General features: G+C 43.3%; 2 protein-coding genes across 3 annotated transcripts in view; one reads left to right on the forward strand and one right to left on the reverse strand.

Annotated features, from left to right (window-relative positions):
• Positions 1–1994: 1994 nt before the first annotated feature.
• Positions 1995–8852, forward strand: TMDD1 (transmembrane and death domain 1). Its single transcript, XM_051963587.1, has one exon. It carries the CDS (start codon positions 2463–2465, stop codon positions 3429–3431), a length of 969 nt encoding a protein of 322 aa, XP_051819547.1. The 5' UTR covers positions 1995–2462; the 3' UTR covers positions 3432–8852.
• Positions 8853–9234: 382 nt separating this feature from the next.
• SCN8A (sodium voltage-gated channel alpha subunit 8) overlaps positions 9235–18475 on the reverse strand; it is a 211587-nt gene continuing 202346 nt past the window's right edge. For both annotated transcript variants that reach the window (XM_051963581.1, XM_051963580.1), the window contains 5 exons: positions 18216–18269; positions 17590–17727; positions 16391–16495; positions 13635–13905; positions 9235–11902 (listed from right to left, as the gene is read on the reverse strand). In XM_051963581.1, the coding sequence (XP_051819541.1) occupies positions 10755–11902; positions 13635–13905; positions 16391–16495; positions 17590–17727; positions 18216–18269 (1716 nt within the window). In that variant the 3' untranslated portion in view covers positions 9235–10754. The remainder of the gene's footprint in view (positions 11903–13634; positions 13906–16390; positions 16496–17589; positions 17728–18215; positions 18270–18475) is intronic.

Below are 18475 nucleotides of genomic sequence, written 5' to 3' on the forward strand. Positions count from 1 at the left end.
GCTAAACCTTTTAGGACAAATGGTATTTAAATAATAGTGAGAGAAGCAGGCTCGGTGTGGAGTGGTAGAATGTCAAAATTGGAAAGTACTTTAGAGATCAGGTCACATTACAGATAAGAACTGAGGCTCAGAGATGTTTCAATTTACTCGGGTTTTTTGCAATAACAGATCCTGGATTAATATCAGTATCCCTTCCACTCCATCACAAGGAATCTTGACTATGAGTCTGGGAATACTCTCCAGATCCATCTCTCCTTTGTGGTTGTGTGGATATTGAGTGGTTAAGGGTTTCTCTGTGTGAATGGAGTTCTGTCAATCTGGGCATAAAACTGCACACAGGTGTGGATGTTTCTCTGGTATTTTCTTCTTTTATTTGGATTACTAGACCTGCATGTCTTTTTTTTTTTTTTTTTTGTACATTTGGGTATGAGGAGATATCTCTGTGTGAAAGAGAGGTAGCCCTGTGTCCTTACATCTGTACACACTCACAGCTTCCATCCTCCCCATGGATGATGGTATCGCTCTTGATTCATCCTACACTGGGTAGACAGACCCTTCTCTCCCTCTACTCACAATAGGCAGCTGATCTGAGCCTGCTAAGGGAAGTCCCTCTCTCCACATCTCTTCTCCTTTCTTCCCAGGGGAAGGAGGGAAGATAGGCTCACTTTTGTCCAAAGGCATTCACCAGCTTGGTTCTGAATGGGAGAGCCGGAGAGAAAAGGGAGGGAAGAAAAGGAGGAAGAGCAGAGGTCAAGGGGCTATACAGGCTGGATACAAAATTTGCACCTGAAAGGGATCTTAGGGATAATTTATTCCAAAGCATTTATAGACATGGATGAAATTTTTTTTTTTTCATTTAGGAAAAGGGAGTATGCCTATAAAAAGCTGAGTGTAGACTGCTGATTTATAAAATGCTTTGAGATCCCATGGGACACCATTTGGTTGAATCTATGCTATCCACAAAGCTGGAGTTGTCCAGCTTTGAATTGATATAAGAATGTCCATAATTGGGGATGGTGGGGACAGCAGGGGATCAAAGAAGAACTTTTATTTAAAAAAACAAATAAACCCTGAAACAATTTTGAAGAATCAAGGATTCTGGGAAGATCCTGCCTGATGCCCCAGGATGACAGATGTTGGGCAGAGCCAAATCTATGGAACCCCGGCCTAAGACTGCACCCCTACCCTAGACCCTGACTATGTCATCCATCTCACAGAGACCTCTTTGCTATCTCTCTTCGGTGGGGAAGCTCTAATGAAAACATGGGAGGGGGCTACAAGAAAATAAGGCAACAATCTCAAAAGTCCAAAACCGGGGAAGTAAGGATAACCGAATTTTAGAGGAACGGTTTTTGACAATTGACAAAATGATATGTAATAGCATTTATACAAATGCTAAATGCCATGTAAAGATGGGACAATCAGGGGAGGGAATTGAAACCTTTGTCTCGGAGTCCTTTCCTTGCTACGTCATATAACTATGGAGGCCATAGATAGAGAGTCACCTAAATGGAAGGCACAGCCTTAGGGAGATTGGCACACTTCTAAGTCTTTATCCTCAAGAGGTTTTACCTAAAAGAAAGTCTGGTTATGATGGAATGAAATTGAGGAGACAGGCAGAAATCCCATCTTAGATACTTGTAGGCTGTGATCTTGGGAAACTTAGTTTATCTTTAAAATGGGTGTAATGATTTCCATACTATCTATTGTCAGGAAATTCTATAAAAATATATTGCCTCCTCTTATAATAGGCAGAAATGATCATGGGAATCATTTGTGTATCCAATAATTATTGACCCTGATCCCTGCCTGTAAGTGACTGGATATATAAGGACTGCAGAAGAAAGGCAATAGGAAAAATGACTTGGTCCCATCTCTGCATAGAAACTTAATTCTTTTTGATATGCAGATGCCACGGAATCTGACCCCTCTAGTACTAAAAGGCAGAGGGAAAGATGGCTCCTTTATCTCTCTCCCCCTTCCAACACCCACCTGGGAACTTAAAAAAAAAAATCCAACTAAATTTCACTATTATTGATTGGATGTGTCTCCAGGGCTCTGAGTGCGAGACAGGAAAGGGGGAATAGATTCAGAGTCCGAAAACTTGGCTTGTCTAGACTTAGTTCTGCCCTTAGATTCGTTAAGCTTCCCCTCTCATGACGAGTTTCCTCATGGAAAGAATGAGGAAATGAGATTAAATTATACCCCAGGTCTCTTGTAGGGCGAATCTGTGAATTTCCAAACTTCAGAGGTTCTATATCTTGTTTGGGGAAAACGTTAAGGGATGGGAGAGACAGGCAAAGACGGGTGCAAGAAAATAGGATTGGCCCAAAAATGTTTACTGTATAAAGTGCATTGAATTTCAGGGGAACACTCCCAAGGGTCCAAGAGTGTACCCAAACGTAGCCTTGGGCTGACGCTGAAAAGTTGTGAACAAGGATACTTTCTACTTGTGAGAATGGATGCACGTCTCGAGGGGGAGCCCCAGGACAGAAGCCCCTCTTCCCATTGGCCCTTCGGGTTCGAAGCCTCCTTCCCCCACTGTCCCTCGGGTTCCAGAGCGTTGCCCCGTTGGGGTCATGGCGGTGCGGAGATGGGTTCGAGCCGCGCTCTTGGCGTTAGTGTCGGGGCTGTGCGCTTGGACGCTGCGGCCGGCTGCGGCCGAGGATGCGATGGGCCCTCACATGGCTGTCCGTCTGGTCGAGATGCTGACCCCAGAGGAGTGCCAGCAGTTCCGAGCCCTTCTGGAGGCGCCCGAGCCGGACCCGGAGGCTGAGCTGGCCCGACTGTCGGAGGACCGGAGGCCGTCTGACGAAGAGTCGGGGGAAAGCCGGCGGGGGCGGCGGCGGCGGCGGCGGCAGGAACTGGAGCAGGAGCCGCTCGACTCCTCCAGCGGCTGCCAGAAGGAGCTGGCCGGCTGGCTGGAGGCCAGGGCGCCGGCCCTGGCGTGGGACCGGGTGGCGCGGGCGCTGCGGCGCTGCGGTCGCCCGGACGTGGCTCGGGAGCTGGCCAAGAGCCTGCACCAAGAAGCCACCCTGGAGCTGCGCAAATTCGCTCTCCCCTACCAGAAAGCGGCGGCGGCCCAGCCGTCCTCTGCGCAGCCCCTGCAGCCCCGCGCCGTGCCTTCCGACTGGGAAGCTCAGGATGTCTGGGATGCACTGGAGCTGGTCGTGGAGAGGCTGCCCCAGGCCCCATACCCACACAGTTCCACTGCCTGGTGGGCCCGGCCCCTGGGTCTCGGCTTCCTCAGCGGCTTCATGGGCGCCTTCGGCTTGGGGATACTGACCATCCTCCTCGCACTGTGGATTTCCGGAGGTGATGGAGAGAACCAGGATGGAGACTATGGCTCCGAGAACCCCAGCCTAGTCTCTGTGCCCCTCCTGAGACCCAGCGGGTCCCACTGCCTGTGGGAAATTAAAACCCTTTCTTAAAAGAGTCCTCATCATCTCTTAGGTGGCCCAGAGTTGAAATGACACAGCCCTGGATTGTAAGAGTAAGGGACAAGATATGGTGGGAAAATTTTAGTTTTATGATTCTTAGTTTCCCAATCTGCAAAACAGAGAAAAGTGTTTCCTAACCAGACACCAAATAGTGGTAGGAGGTTTCAAACTTGGACAAATACAAAATAATCTCTCTCTCTCTCTCTCTCACACACACACACACACATACACACAAATAGCACATGGTGTCTCAGAAATAAACCTCTCAAAAACAATACAAAAGATGTTTATTTGTTTATTTTTTAAAAAGGGAGGAGATAGAGCATGGCTTTGAAAAGACTTCTGGCTGAGATAGCTCATCTACTGTTTGATAGAACAGGTTATTTTCAGTGATCAATGCACTGATGAATCATCTAGACCTCAATTCTTTCTCCTTACTCATGGGAGGATATAAGGAAGTAATAGTCATTTATTTAAGCTCTTCCCCCATCCCAGAAAAAGCACTTTCAAACGGGACCCAACAAATGTATAGAAACTTAAGTTGTTGAAAGCCAAGTTCAGGCTCAAGCAGGAAATGGGAGCAGGGAGAGCAGAGGGGATCACAACTAGGGTCCATTTCCCTCTCTCTAACCAGAAGGAATGAGGATGCTGGAGGTTTAGGGGGAAGGAGGGGAAGTATGGGATTTCTAAAACGGAAGTTCCTATAGCTATGTGAACAAGGGTCATCTTGCAACAAGATCGTCTAGGGAATTAGTATTTTGGATAGAGAATGGATTTCATTGGTACTGGGAAGTCAGCTTGTGAGGAAATTCCCGCTACCAAAGATGAACAATGTCTCTGGATAACAATCATGGACAGGATATCCAGGCTCCACCAAATAGTATGTGTCAGAGGCAGGACTTGAACCCAGGGCTCCCATTATCACAATCACCTTGTAAGGAAGAAACTTGACTTATTTTACAGAGGGGAAACATATGTGTTCATGGTCACACAGCTAAGTTGGTGACCCAGAGCCAGAATTAGAAACCATCCAATAATGGATAGGATTTTAAAGATGGGGACCCATGTAGTCCAACCCCACTGTTTTACAGAGAAAGAACTTGAAGCCCAGGAAAGGGAAATGAGTCAGGTGCTTAAGACTTCACAGCAAATTAGTAGCAGTCCCAACATGAATCCAGAAATTCTTATTCCAAATTCTACTATGCTGTTGGTCCTGTGCTAGGTGGTGATGCTGTAATTCCTATTTTGCTGTCACTGTGGTAAATGTCAGTATTTGGAGTGGAGTCCTCTACTTCCTTCCTCCACAGACTGGGCAAATCCTGAGGATATAGGAAGCCTTTTGACTAAAATTTAGCATGATGAGAATTCTATTCCTGACCTTTTCCAAAGAGTCAAACAGGCTGATTATTGAGTGTGTGTGTGTGTGTGTGTGTGGCTGAATGCTTAGGAATGTCTATTCTCAGTCAGTTCATGAGAAGCTGGCTCAGTCTAAAGGATCAAGGCCAATTTAGCCCATACCCATCTCGTCCCACGAGGTCGTTTCTCACCCGGAGATCTCGGCAAACTTCTAGGTGGGCTCAGGAATGAACCAGACTCCTCTCAGTAATCCCTGATTGGAACCTCTCCTTCCCTCCCTCCAAGGATGGGCTAAAAGGACTCTGCTGAGGGAGATTGACAGCAATGAGAGAATGACAGGCCGATCCAAGAGGAGAGTTGAAAACAAGATTGACGTAACCCTTTATTGCAAATTCTAAAGTAAAAAGATGTACAGTACAAAGTAAAATCAAAATTTCAGACTATAATCTTCCAACCCACTATACATTCTCATGTCTCAAGCATGCCTGCCTTTCTCCGAAGAAACGGAACAGGGAACAAGCCAAGAGGGTGGGGGAAGGAGATACAGCAAGGAAAACAATATAGACTGTCTAGTTATCACCAACTCTGGAAGCAAGTGAAAAGAAAGCCATTTTCTCGACCTGCTGTTCTGATGCTGAGAAGCGGGGGTGGTTGGAGCAGTGCAATTTAAAATGGCTCTCATAATAGCAGCATTTATGGTACTGTTTTCATCTTCCTCAGTTCAAGAATAGTAATAATAATACTTTTTTGCTCTTCCCTAGTGCCTTTGCCTCATGGACCTCAAAGCGCTTTACAGACATTTAGTTGAAGCCTCACAACACCCCTGTGAGGTAGGTCAGTATTATTATCCCCATTTTACAGATGGGGAAACTGAGGCACAGAGAGGTTAAGTGGCTTGCCTAAGGCCACAGAACGAGCCAGTGGCAGAAGCTGAGGATGGAATCCAGGAGTCCTGTTCCTTTGCTGAAACCACTGGGTCACACTCCCCTTTACCTACAAATGTTCCATACACTCACACACACACACGCGCGTGCGAACGCACACACACACCACATGCACACCCATCCCGAACTTCTCAACCACCTCTATGTACAGCAGCAGCAGTGGGAGCCCCAGGAGATTGTTCTAACTTTGGGAAGAGCTTGGCTGGCTACCTTTTGAAAAAGCAAGACCAAGACAACCAGGCGCTGAGCGATTTGTTCCATTGTGGTACAAACCTTGCAATCTCTCCCTGATCCTGACCTGATTTCCCCACTGTGCTGGCCAACTGGAGCCAATTCCTCAGGAGTGTGAGTAGGTGCAAGTGAGTGGGGTGAGGTTTCTGAAAATGGACAAAGCTTTTTGCAAAAAACTTTGGGCACTGGGGAAAAAGTAGGCAACATGGTCGAAGATGCTCAGGAGTTAAGTCCTAAGTGATGGCAAACACTCTTCCATTGCAGGGCTTGGGGGCTAGGGAGCGCGGGGTGGCTGGGAGAAGAGAGCAAGAGTTGGCTTTGGGGATGGGTTCGCCATCTACCTCCTTCCAAAACTGCAGCTTCCCAAGTTGAACAAAAAACACTTGTTTTTGCTACTGCGTAATTCTGGACCAGAGATATGGCCTAAAAGAGGGGTGCCTTTCACCTGGCTGCTGTAGAGGATATGAATGGGAGTGATCTGTTTTAAGAACCAGCCCCGCTTTGTCCAGCTGGAGAAGGAATGATGGCCGGGGGTCAGTGTATTGCATAGCAGGGGGGGATGAGGAGGCTATTGGGAGCTGTGCCCACTGGGGAAGGTATGTATGGGGAAGAAGATTTCTTCCTTATGTAATGGGGAAAGCAGTTGGGAACCAAACCAGCAGGACCAACACTAGTGACACTTTAGAGAAATTCAGCTGGGGAGGCTGAGATGATTTCCGGAGTTTCTGGGTCAAGATCCAGTGTGGGCAAGGGAGGCTATGTACAATTGGTGGGAGGAGGCATCTGAGTCCAGGTCAAGTTTTTCCACTCCCATCTTTATATGTTCCTCTCTCAAAAACCAGAGCCTTCCAAGAGACTTTCTGACTTCTCCTCCCTCCCTTCCCAAATCCAATTTGCTAATATCTCATTTCCCAGACCCAAACCAGAACTCAAGAACCGGGACAGTCAAGCAACAGACACACACCAAGACGAACTTCCCTTGTACAGTAAAAAGGGTAATTTTTATTATGTTTCCTTTTGGCTTATGATAGTGATGTATTTGATCACACCTGTCTTAGAGCAGCATTGGTCTCCATGCAGTCACTAATACACTCATCTTTCATTATTGGTCTTTTACAGGCTTACAGTTGTTTCGGCAGAAAAAGAAAAGGACTTTGGGTAAAGTGACCCCAGGGGTTCTAACTTGGGGTCTCTGCTTAATTCTCCTACATGGACTCCCCATGCTAAACAGGGTGCATTCAGAAAGGATTGAGCGCAGCTCATCTGAATTGGATCAGTTTTTCTATCTTTCCCCCAACTTCCATCTTGCCCTCTGCTTGGAATTCTTAAAGAGCAACCACAGTTGGAAGGAAAGAAGGGAAGGGGGGGTGAGGGACAGGTGGTACGAATCCACCGACAACCGCGATGTCTGATGCTGCTGCTCGTGGCTTTGGCTTTGCATTTTTAAATGGACAGCATCGTGTGTCTGTTTGCTTTTTTTGTCCTCTTTTAAAGGTGGATTCCCAAGTATAAATACTGCACCAAGGACCTGGCTACAAAAAATAAATATTTATATTATATTTATATATCTATATATATATATATATATGCGCGCAGTGGTACTGTGGATGCTGCTGCTTTCCTGATTGGCATTTTTAGTTTTTGGCAAAGTATTGCCACTCACCTGCCCAGGGAAAACATACAAAAATGTCAGTAGTAGTTCTTTCAGTTCAGTGCCCATTCTCTATGGGTGTAAACTGCTGGTGATGGTGTCATTTGCTACCAAAAGGAGTGTGGAGTGGAGGTGGGTGATTAGGTAAGGGCAAGAAGGGTCAGAAGAGTTCTTTCTTTCTTTAAAAGAAAAAAAAAAGAAAAAGATGAAAATTCAAATGACAGAGGGAATGACCTATTCCCTGGGAAGCTGGTGAAGGGATGTCAGATACCAAGGCCCACGTGGTACTAAGGAAAAATCGTTGGATTGGGAATGGGAAATTTGGGCAAGGGAAAAAAAAAGTCAAATTTCAGGAAAAGATCTCATTATTATGCTCTAGTAGCTTAATGACATCATTAGTGTGAGCACTCCATGTACCCGCCATGCTGGATATTACAACTCTGTTGCCCATTTCAAGACCTAAGAACAATTATGAAGTTTAGCCAAATCTTGCATAGAAGTGGTTAGAATTTATTGCACATTGGAACAAAAATAAACTTTTTTTTGTCATTTTGGAAAAGACCATTAGCAATAAAAAATTTTTTGTCTGTCTGGTTTGGGGATGTACATTGGCTGACAGCATCTAAGACCTAAGAAGAAAGAAAAGTATAAAAAATAAAAATAAACATGACAATGGCATAAGCCAGAAGCCATTTCCTATTTAATTTAGTTAATCTTTTGTATTTACAAAAGGCATGCCAGTAAAATAAAATGATGATATATTACAGTATTTATAATTCTCTTAAAAAGTTTAACCACACGTCTCAGCTTTTGTGCTGTTTACAATGGAGCCTGTACATATGTATGTGACTATACAACCTAGCAGTAGGAAGGGTAACTGGCAGGTAAAAATGACTTCCTATTCTTGTATCTAGTATCACAGGACAGACAGCTCTGCTGATGACACTGCTGGAACTGGCCTAGGAGAACTGAATGGAGCTCTCTTACTCCCTCAATCACCACTTAAGTCCAGCCTGATAAAGAGCTCTGTTTACTGATTGGCTGTGGTTTGGTCTATGCAAAACAAGCCAGTTAAACTGTGAAATGACAACCTAAGTGTTTCTATTGCAAGGCAGGTTGGTGTATTATGTTTTGGGGGGATTTTTCCCCTTTTTATGGTTCTAGAAGGTTGTATTTGATTTGGTCCACGCTCTCTAACATCTCCATCTCTCTCTCTCTCTCTCTCTCTCTCTCTCTCTCTCTCTCTCTCTCTCTCTCTCTCTCTTTCTCTCTCTCTCTCTTTCACTTGGCGCTTGGCTGCAGCATCTCAATTTGAAAATCAAAAGTCAGCACAATGAAAAACCACTGGACTGAAACATTCCTTCCTTAAACAGGAAATGGAAAGAGATAGTTTTTGAGGGGAAATTCATTCTATGGGCAAAGTCACCCTGCCCTAAAATCACACACCAATGGAAGTGGACAGCAGAAATAGAGAATTAAATGGACAACAAAACTGGAAAATATGCTGGGAGAAATTAGAGCTTCCTGGAATATGATTATGAAATCCCTTCCTCATTAAGAGTATTGTAGAGAAGAAACCAAATGAAAGGTGAAAAGGTGGCTCTGTCTCCACCTTGGGACTTTTCAACTACTGCTGTACCACAAAGGTCAGTGACAACCCCAGGACAGTTCTATTGCTTCTGTGCATCCCATTCCAAGGAGGCCAGGGAGAACCCCTGACTGGTGGGAAATTTGTTATGGAAGCAAAGAAAGGTCATGCAGAGAGCCAGGCTATATAGACCACCCCACTGCAGAAGAGCCAAAAGACCAGGATAGACTATCTGAAACTCCCCCTCCCCCCATCTTTTCCTTCTGGAGAAAGCAAGAATGCAGAAGGACAGGATGCTAAGTGAAGTGAGCATTCCTTAACCCCCAACCAAAGGTTGGTTCAAGTTCCCCAAGTTACCAAGAGATAAAGTGCTATTTTCCAATAGTACTTATCTCAATCCAAAATAATGCCTCTTCTCCAGTGCAAAGGCTGAATAATCATTGTAAATATTGCAAGATACAAATGAACTGGTTTTGTTTGTTTCTGTAAGCCCTAGGATTTGGTTTTACAGTGATGGTTTTTAATACAAGCCATTCGGTATCGGTATCCCCAAGAATAGGGCATAGAGCAGCATTTAGGAGTTCATGTTTTACATGTGCAACAATGGCTGTATGTTAGAAATGATGATTGAACATACAAACAAAAAATGATTTGGTCTGCTTTCGGTTTGGTTGGTTGGCTTTGTTTTGTTTACCTGGGAAGTGCTGATAAGGAATTATAGTGGGCGTGGACATCTTACTGTTTTCTCCCAATACAGTGACCGGTGCAGGGCTGGATCTTGTCCCAAGGATGACCCAGGGCAGGGGACAGGCCATTAGTGTCCTGTGGTGTATGGTTCTCATGCATGACTTCTGATCACAGCATGCCATCATGCAAATCATTTCTACGCATTGAACGAGCACAATGTTTGGAATTGGCCTGAGCAAGTCCTCCTCAGCCTGAAGAAACCTGGTTGTTTTTCCCCACCCATCTCCAAACCACGTGAAGCCCATGTAAAGATGTGGTTAATACCAAAGAAACTGACAATTAAATGACATGGGCTAAATGTGTTTTCTTTCTTTCTTTTTTCTTTTTTTTTTTTTTTTAGCTGCTTAACTAATATAGGAATGCAAATATTGTTTGCATGAACAAACAAACTTTTAAAGTGGTGCTTTCTGCTTCTGAGAATCAACAAAATGAGAAAATAAAACCCATTTGGCTGCAACGGAAATATGCTAGTCCCGGCAGCCTATTCACTGTGTCCTGTTTTTTTTTGTTTCCTCTTGGTTTTGTCCTAAAGTTGCATTGACTGATGTGAAAACATGCAGTAACCACCTGCCCGAGCGTTAGGAAATCTGTGTGTCCATAGAGAAGGGTCCTTTTGCCTCTGGCAGGTCACTGCTAAAGACGCAACCTCGTTATATGGGAAGCGGACTATGTCTGGTATAGATCTCTGGGGAAGGGTCTCCACAGCTGTTCTGCACTGACAATAATCAGGAAGTTTGTAAACAATCTTTCACTTTCAAGTTTTAAATCTGTACAAGATAGAATTTTTTGCTTTTCCTCTAACACTTGGATTCCCTGACCTCTTTTTGTCTTTTAGCTCTTTCCCTTCTTCCTTCCTCTGTGCGTTCTTGTTTCTCCTTTTCGGGCTTAGTTACACTGTCATAGGATGGGAGAGAGGCTGTAGAAGGGGTCCCCTCTTTCTTCTCCCGGTGCGTGACCCCATTCTCCAGCTTATTGGAGGTTAGCTTTCGGCTGATGAAGCCTCGTCTGGCTAAATGTCCCCGATAGGCGCGCTGAAGGACCACTGCGGACACATCTTCCTGCTTGCGTCGCAGTGTGGTGGTGATGGGCTCATAAGACATTTTGGAAGGATTGGATGCTACGAATCTCTCTTCCATCTGCTGCCGAAGGACATCCAGCTCGCCACTGTCCCCAAGGACCCTCTTGGTAAAGGCAAAAAGGATGTCCAGGCAGTGGATGCGATCTCCACTTACCATTGGCAGATCCATGGCAATAAGCTCAATGGTGTTGGGCTTTGGGACACGGAGCGGGTGCTCTAAAGCATCAGCAAAGTCTGCCAGTTTACAATACTCAATGAATTGGGTGGCATCAGGGTCAAATTTCTCCCAAATCTCATAGAAGGTCTCAAAGTCATCCTCGCTCAGAGGATCTGCGCTCTCTTCTGTGGCCACGCTGAAGTTCTCCAAGATAATGGCAATATACATATTCACCACAATTAGGAAGGAGATGATGATGTAGCTGACAAAGAAGAAGATCCCCACGGAAGGGTTCCCACAGTCTCCCTTAAAGCCGCTACCTGGGTGCTCCTTGTCCAGGCTACAGTCAGGCGGGCGGTTCAGTATGGGCAGCAGGAGACCATCCCAGCCGGCTGAGGTGGTGATTTGGAACAGGCAGATCATGCTATTACCAAACGTCTCAAAGTTGAACATGTCATCAATGCCAGCTTCGTGTTTGACATAGGCAAAGTTAGACATCCCGAAGATGGAGAAGATGAACATGACCAAGAACAGCAAAAGGCCAATATTGAAAAGGGCTGGCAAGGACATCATTAAGGCAAAGAGAAGGGTACGGATCCCTTTGGCTCCTTTGATAAGACGCAAGATGCGTCCAATTCGGGCCAATCGGATGACTCGGAATAGAGTTGGGGACACAAAATATTTCTCTATTATATCAGCTAGGAACATTCCTAGGGAAAAAAGGGTAGAAGATAAGTCAGAATATGGACACAATCTAGCCCTGATCTCCCTGCTCAAGGTCTTTAGCCTTAAGAAAACCATGGCTAATTTACAAGCCCAATTCCTCATGTCAGTCATATTCCCCAATTTCTCACAGATTAAAAATTACAAGACAACCATATTAAATGCGCCAAGTGTCTTTCCTACAAGGAGTTTGAAATAAACATCAAGTTAAGCATCTCCTTTATATTTATAACATCTTTGAGAGACAAGAATTTACGGGAATGGAAAGGCATCCTCAGGGTTCCAAGGACTAGGTCCTATATAGACTAGATTCTTATAACTAAAGTCTCAACACAGTACCCCAGTGAAAAGTAAAAAATGTCCCCGTGTTCTCAAAAGACACAGATGGACTGACAAAATGTACAGGCCTTTATGATTCAGCCTGGATAAAACTCTTGTCTGCAGCTCTATACATAACTAAAGTGTGATGGCAGAGAAGAAACATAAGATAATTTAAAAAGTCGAAACATAAACTTGTATGGGAAAAACAGTTTCCAAAGAGCTTTGTCACAGAAGGGGATGTCTTTTTTTTTTTTTTTCCTCCAACCATCAAATAAATAGGAAAAAGCTTCACCTGGGATACGAGACAGTATAAATGAGAACAACTCTACCAAGAAACTGAATACTGAAATGTGTTAATGAAGCCAGGTGTGGAATTCCCTTCCTCAAAAGGGTTAAAAACAAGAGAACCTCTCTTTTAGGAACGTTCTGGGGAAAGGAGCTGGATTGAGTGATCTCTCCTGATTTCTTCTAATCTAAGATTCTGTGTTGTATTCAAGAAGGCTGGATATTATCTAAAGCCAACAAGGAATAATCTCACTGCCCACAGCTTAAATCCAAGATTTCTCCTGAAATTTTGTTGTTGTTGTTGTTTTTGCCATGGGAAACCTATTATTCTGTCATGTCTATGGCATTTATGTGGTATCTAGTCATCAGGAATCAGTTCAAATTGGATTTAGATTTTCAGGGAAGACAGAGGCCAAAATTGGAGAAGCAAACTAGCTTTGAAGTTAATAGAGGAGGCAGAATTACAGCACCCACTGTTATTTCTAAAATAGAATTACTGGTACTTATAGCTACCAGGAGGGGATGAGGTAAGGAATAATGGTCAATCGTCTCCAAAGTTTCCCATTCGTGAGATATGACAGTAAGTAGTCTCACTTCACATGTCAGTTTCTCTTTTCTCAGCAGGACTCTAGGAAAACTCTCAAATATCTTCCAGGATTCAAGGCCATGTCTGAACTGAACCAGAGTAGCTCCCCCTTTTTGTTCTAGTGAAAATTTCCAGTCTGCATCGTCTGGCTCCTTATACTTCAAATATTAGCATAAAACCACTTACTCTAGGAACTTTTTTCTGGATTTTCCTCACCATTCTTTAAACCTAAAAATCTCTGACTAGGTTTTTTCTCTCTTCATATTTCCCTCATTATTTTAAACAAATATTTTGATGATGATGATGTCTATTTTTTCTTTCCTATTAGACTGATGTTCTTTGACAGCAAGGATCAAGTCTTTTTTTCTTACATCTAAAAGTCTAATACATAGTACAGCCATCTCTCTCGCAGATGCTCATGAGTGTCTTGTTGATTAAAAGTAGTAAGAATGTTTGTGGGCTGGGAGGGTAATCCATTCTGCCCCCACAATGCCAGAAGCCCTCCCATCTAGATCCCTCTGGCTCACCAACGATGGAGAGGATGACCACCACAAAGTCAAAGATGTTCCAGCCAATGGTAAAGTAGTAGTGCCGCAAAGCAAACATCTTGAGCACACACTCGCATGTGAAGAAGATGACAAAGACCAGGTTGATCCAATACAGAATGTTCTCCATCTGCTTGCTTTGAGTGTCTGTTTCCACCATCATCGTCACCATGTTGAGGCAAATGAGCATCATGATCACGATGTCAAAAGCTTGCTGAGTTACAAAATCAAAGACGACACCCTGAATATTGTTCTGCGAAGATATATAAAGGAAGAAGACAAAGATTCAGGAGGACTTTCTCCAGCAAAGGAAGCATCCAACTAATAGGAAGTATTGGTCACCCTACTCTACTGACCCAGCAGCTCCCCCTTTTCTTGTGTAGTGGTCTGCTCTGACATCCTGCTGGAAGCAAAGTAATTTTGAAGTTAACAGAGGAGGCAGATGCAGAATTACAGCACCCATTATTGTTCCTAAGAGTTCCTATAGTACCTTATTGGTACTTATAGCTACCAGGAGGGGATGAGGGTAAGGAATAATGATCAGTAGTCCCCCATTCGTGAGGAATGACAGCAAGTAGTCTTTATGACTGTCTTGTATGATAAAGATTTGTCTGCAAAAGCTTCCTTTGTGCTCATGGATCCCATTCATGTTTCTCAAAATCTCAAGCAGAACTTCAGAGTTGGAAGAGATTACTCTTCCCCCTCCCATGGTCAGATTGCCCAAATCACCCCAGAAAAGAATTCCCCACTTAGGCCACATCCAACAAACTGTCATTTGGCCTTTGCTTGAAGACTTTTAGTGAAGGAAACCCATTAACTTCAGGAGCAGCCAGTCTGATCAGCTTGGCCCTCTGGAGTCAAACAGTAGAAATCTAGTCTCTTTTCTCCATGACAGCCTTTCCAATTCTTGAAACTGTTCTCACATGTCCCTTGAAGCACCTTCCCTAGGTTAAACCTTTTCATTCCTTTCAAAGTTTCCTCATATAGCATTTCTTTTCCTTTCTGGTTGTCCTCCTCTGACCACTCTCCAGCTATTCCCTCATCTTTCTTGCCCTTGTCTCACAGCATCTGAGTTGGAAGGATCCTCAGACCTTCAGTCCAGCCTGTACTTAAACAAGAAGTTCAATGAGTGGTCGTCTACCTTTTTATCTAAAGGCTGCTAGAAAAGGATAACTTGCTATCTCCCATCATTTTTTTTTTTTTTTAACACAATTGCAAGCTGTTAGGAAGTTTTCCTTTCATTGAACTGAAATTTGGTTTTCAGGCCCTCTCCTTCTGGGCCTAGTCTTTGTAACCAAGCAGAACAAGATCCATCTCTCTTCCACATGACAGTCCTTCCGACTTAAAAGTGGTTCTCATGGTGTTACTAATTCTTCTTTTCTCTAGGCCCTTCAAAGGATCTTTCTTTAGCACTGTCTAGTCTCTTTCCCTCCCTGACCATTCTCCTTCTTGCAAATGTTCTTTTAAAAATGAGGTTCCAAGAATCCAACACAATCTCCAAAGGTCATCTTCTTAGGAAGAGCATGGTGGGACTCTCCCTTCCCTGAGCCCAGACGCTTAGGACTGTCTGAGAAGGGTCTGAGGTAACATTACTGGTTTGAATTTGCTCTATTGCATTAACTTACAAGAATACAAGCGTCCACCTGAAGAAAATTTATTCAGGGTGGTTTTTTCCTGTTACCTCAAGATACAAATTCCCACAAATTTCAAACAAAAGGAACTGGGGTAGGGGAGGAAAGGGGAAGGGAGAGCAGAAAAATAGCTAAAAATAATATTTTAGATTAAGTCGGGGCAATCTAGTGAAGGCTATGAATCCCTTCTCAGAATCCTATTTTTAAATGCATAAAATGCATAGGATTACAAAGGAAACAAATTATACTGACATTTCATTATTAAAATATGTATTTTTAAAAAACCAAAAGTTTATGGATCCCAAGTTAAGAATTACTATTTTTCAGATGTTGCCTAGGAGAGGAGTTATTGCCATAGTGGCTTTAATAAAAAAGGAAAGAAACTTGGGACTGTTGGGTGAGGATCCTTTTTTTTTCTACATTCTTTATTTTTTAAGTTCTGAGTTCCAAATTGTTGGATGATATCTTTTCCTAACATAAATAGGCCTTCTTCTTTGGCACATGTTTAGCAATCCACCAATGAAGGCACCAGTTGGAGGAAAAGCAACATATGTTGGCTATGGTACAACTTCTTAAATATTATTTGTCTAATGATACTACCCAAAAATCAGCTCACACTAAGAGCTTTGATTTTTAACTCCACAGGGAATGTGACCCAGGAGAGGCCTAGGATAGCTTCCTGTTCTGCTGCCCTCTCTGCTCTTCCCCAAGGGCTAGACATAGGATCTCTGCTAATTTCAAGAATAGGGTCTGTAAAAAATCAAAACTTGTTTCATGAAGAAAAGCAGAGAGGACAATAACTAAAAAAGATGCATTTTTAGATTCATTTTCCCTGCCAGTTTCTGCTCATTTAAACCCTTGGTCTTGCCAGGCTTTTTGCCAATTATTGTTAACATGACAACTTTATGCTCCTTCATCATGTTCCCCCACCCACCAATGAAAGAAGGCCCAGACTGGTTTATACCCCCCTCAATTACAGATCTCTGAATGTCATGGTTCAGAGAGGAAGAGAGATCCTTTACCCTTTTTCTTCCTTCCCAGTGCCCAGGATACTTCTTTTCCCAACCTCCATTTCCATTATGCCCTTAGCTCTCAGAATACACTTACGAGGGGCCTGGGGATAGGTTTTTGGGGTTTCTTTGAGCCCAACTTCTTCATGGCATTGTAGTATTTTTTCTGTTCCTCAGTCATAAAGATGTCCTGACCTCCAAAGTAAAGAAAGGAAAGAAAGGACGAACTATTACAACTTGTGCTCAAATACCAGTCATTTTATTCTTCCACTTGCAGGGAAGTTCTAAGGGACAAGGTGAAGCTGAGGTAATGCTAGGGCATTGATCCTGTTTAGGGAAAGCCTGGGGCTCTAGATCGCTCTGCCCTTCATTTGAGTTCTCCTAGACCTAGAACATACAGAAGACTTCAAGCCATCATGTGACTACTGAGTTCTTCTAGTCTCTCAGTGGTTAGTCCTCGTTTTTCTAGAGACTGTCAAAACTTCTCTAAACTGAGTATTTACTCTTAGGAGGGTAATGACTTTTAAAATTAAGTACAAATGTTTTTACCTGGACATGCCAGCCCCTTCCAAGAGGTACTTAGAATAAAAAATGAAAATTCATAAAAGTAAAAGTCATTCTAAAATAATAAGACTTAAATCATGGTTCATGGTCATGTGATTTAGATAATATTTAATACCTCCCAAATTAATTTTAACAAGTCAGAGAATCCCTAAGAATTTTTGTAGTTGAAGCTGGCTTATAAAAATAAATGGAAGTCTTCAATATAAACCTGAAATTAGTGATCTATAGTTATCAAGAATAAATGAAATACTTTGAACTTAATGACAATTCACAGTGCCAGGCACATAGTAGGTGCTTAATAAATACTTGTTGACTGATTCCTATTTTCCATTCCTCTTCTATTACTTTTTTTTAAAAATTAGAATGACTTTTTCTGGGTCTGACCTCTAAATAATAGAATAATAAGTAATTAAGGTGCTAAAGAGCTGACAAGAGGAGAAAAACTAAACAGAAAATTTGGATAATCCGCATGCTGCATAATTAGCTCCTGAAACATCAGCAATGAGTCTTAATGACTAGGTCAGTGAATAGGGGACTGGAGAAGATAGAAAAAGAGAGAAAACCCCATAAGGGGTTTTCGGTCCCAGGCTGATGTATGATCTCCCTCCCTTCCAACTCCCAGATTCTATAATTCTGTAAGCCAGGAGAGGCCCAGTCTTATGCTGAAGATGCTCACAGCTGCTGAGGGCTCAGGGAATGTTGGGCATCAGGCAGGGAGGGGAGAAGACCTATCTTTTTCTTTTGTTGATTGAAGTTGTCAATGATGACACCAATGAACAGGTTCAGGGTGAAGAAGGAGCCAAAGATGATGAAGATGACAAAGTAGATGTACATGTAGATGTTATCTTCGTATTTGGGTTGTTCTTCAGGCTGCCATGAGACAAGGAAAACAATTCCAAAGTCAAGTTCCCTTCAGAGGGATGTACGTGGTCATCTCTACTGTGGTGGGGGAATGCACAGTGTTCATTCTCTCTAGCTACTGAACAAGGAAGGACACCTTGTGCTTCTCATTAGACTGGTTTAATAATTCTAGGGATAAAATGGACTCATCCTGACCAAACCTCCCATGGAAATCTAGTGAAAAATACATGGCTTCGCTGGGAAGGGAAGTGTCCCACCTGGGCCAAGTAGGAATTAACATCTGAAGCTTTAGGAATGAGTAATCACCTGGTGCTAACTTAGGAGAGTAAGATTTTCAGGGGAGGAACCAGGATGTGTAATAAACATGTAATGTAATAAATACTCCTGATGCTAAATCCTAGACTTTTTCAAAAACCCGTTCTTAAATTCACCTTTTCCCCTCACTATTGTTTTCTGTCTAAACCAAGAAGGGATATATCGTGTCACCTTGCCCTTACCTTTCGGGAATCCACAGCTGCATACATGATGTCCATCCAGCCTTTAAAGGTTGCCTGACAAACAAAGGTCATCATTAGACTATGCAGGTAGCAGTCCGGTCTGCTTGGGATGGGGAGGAAGGACAAGCCGAAGTACCATGGTTTAGGTAATTTCCAAATAGGCGGGAGTCTCAAGGAGTTTTTAGGAGGGAAGTTTTGCTCTGTGGGATTCCAGGTAAACTCTGGCTTGGACACACTTCCCAATGGTTTGTTAATATGGT

The sequence above is a fragment of the Antechinus flavipes genome, chromosome 5 (assembly GCF_016432865.1).
Source record: "Antechinus flavipes isolate AdamAnt ecotype Samford, QLD, Australia chromosome 5, AdamAnt_v2, whole genome shotgun sequence".
In the NCBI taxonomy this organism is placed as follows: Eukaryota; Metazoa; Chordata; class Mammalia; order Dasyuromorphia; family Dasyuridae; genus Antechinus; species Antechinus flavipes.

Excerpts from the sequence above, each read along its gene's own strand:
- TMDD1 (XM_051963587.1), top strand. The coding sequence starts at position 2,463 with ATGCACGTCTCGAGGGGGAGCCCCAGGACAGAAGCCCCTCTTCCCATT.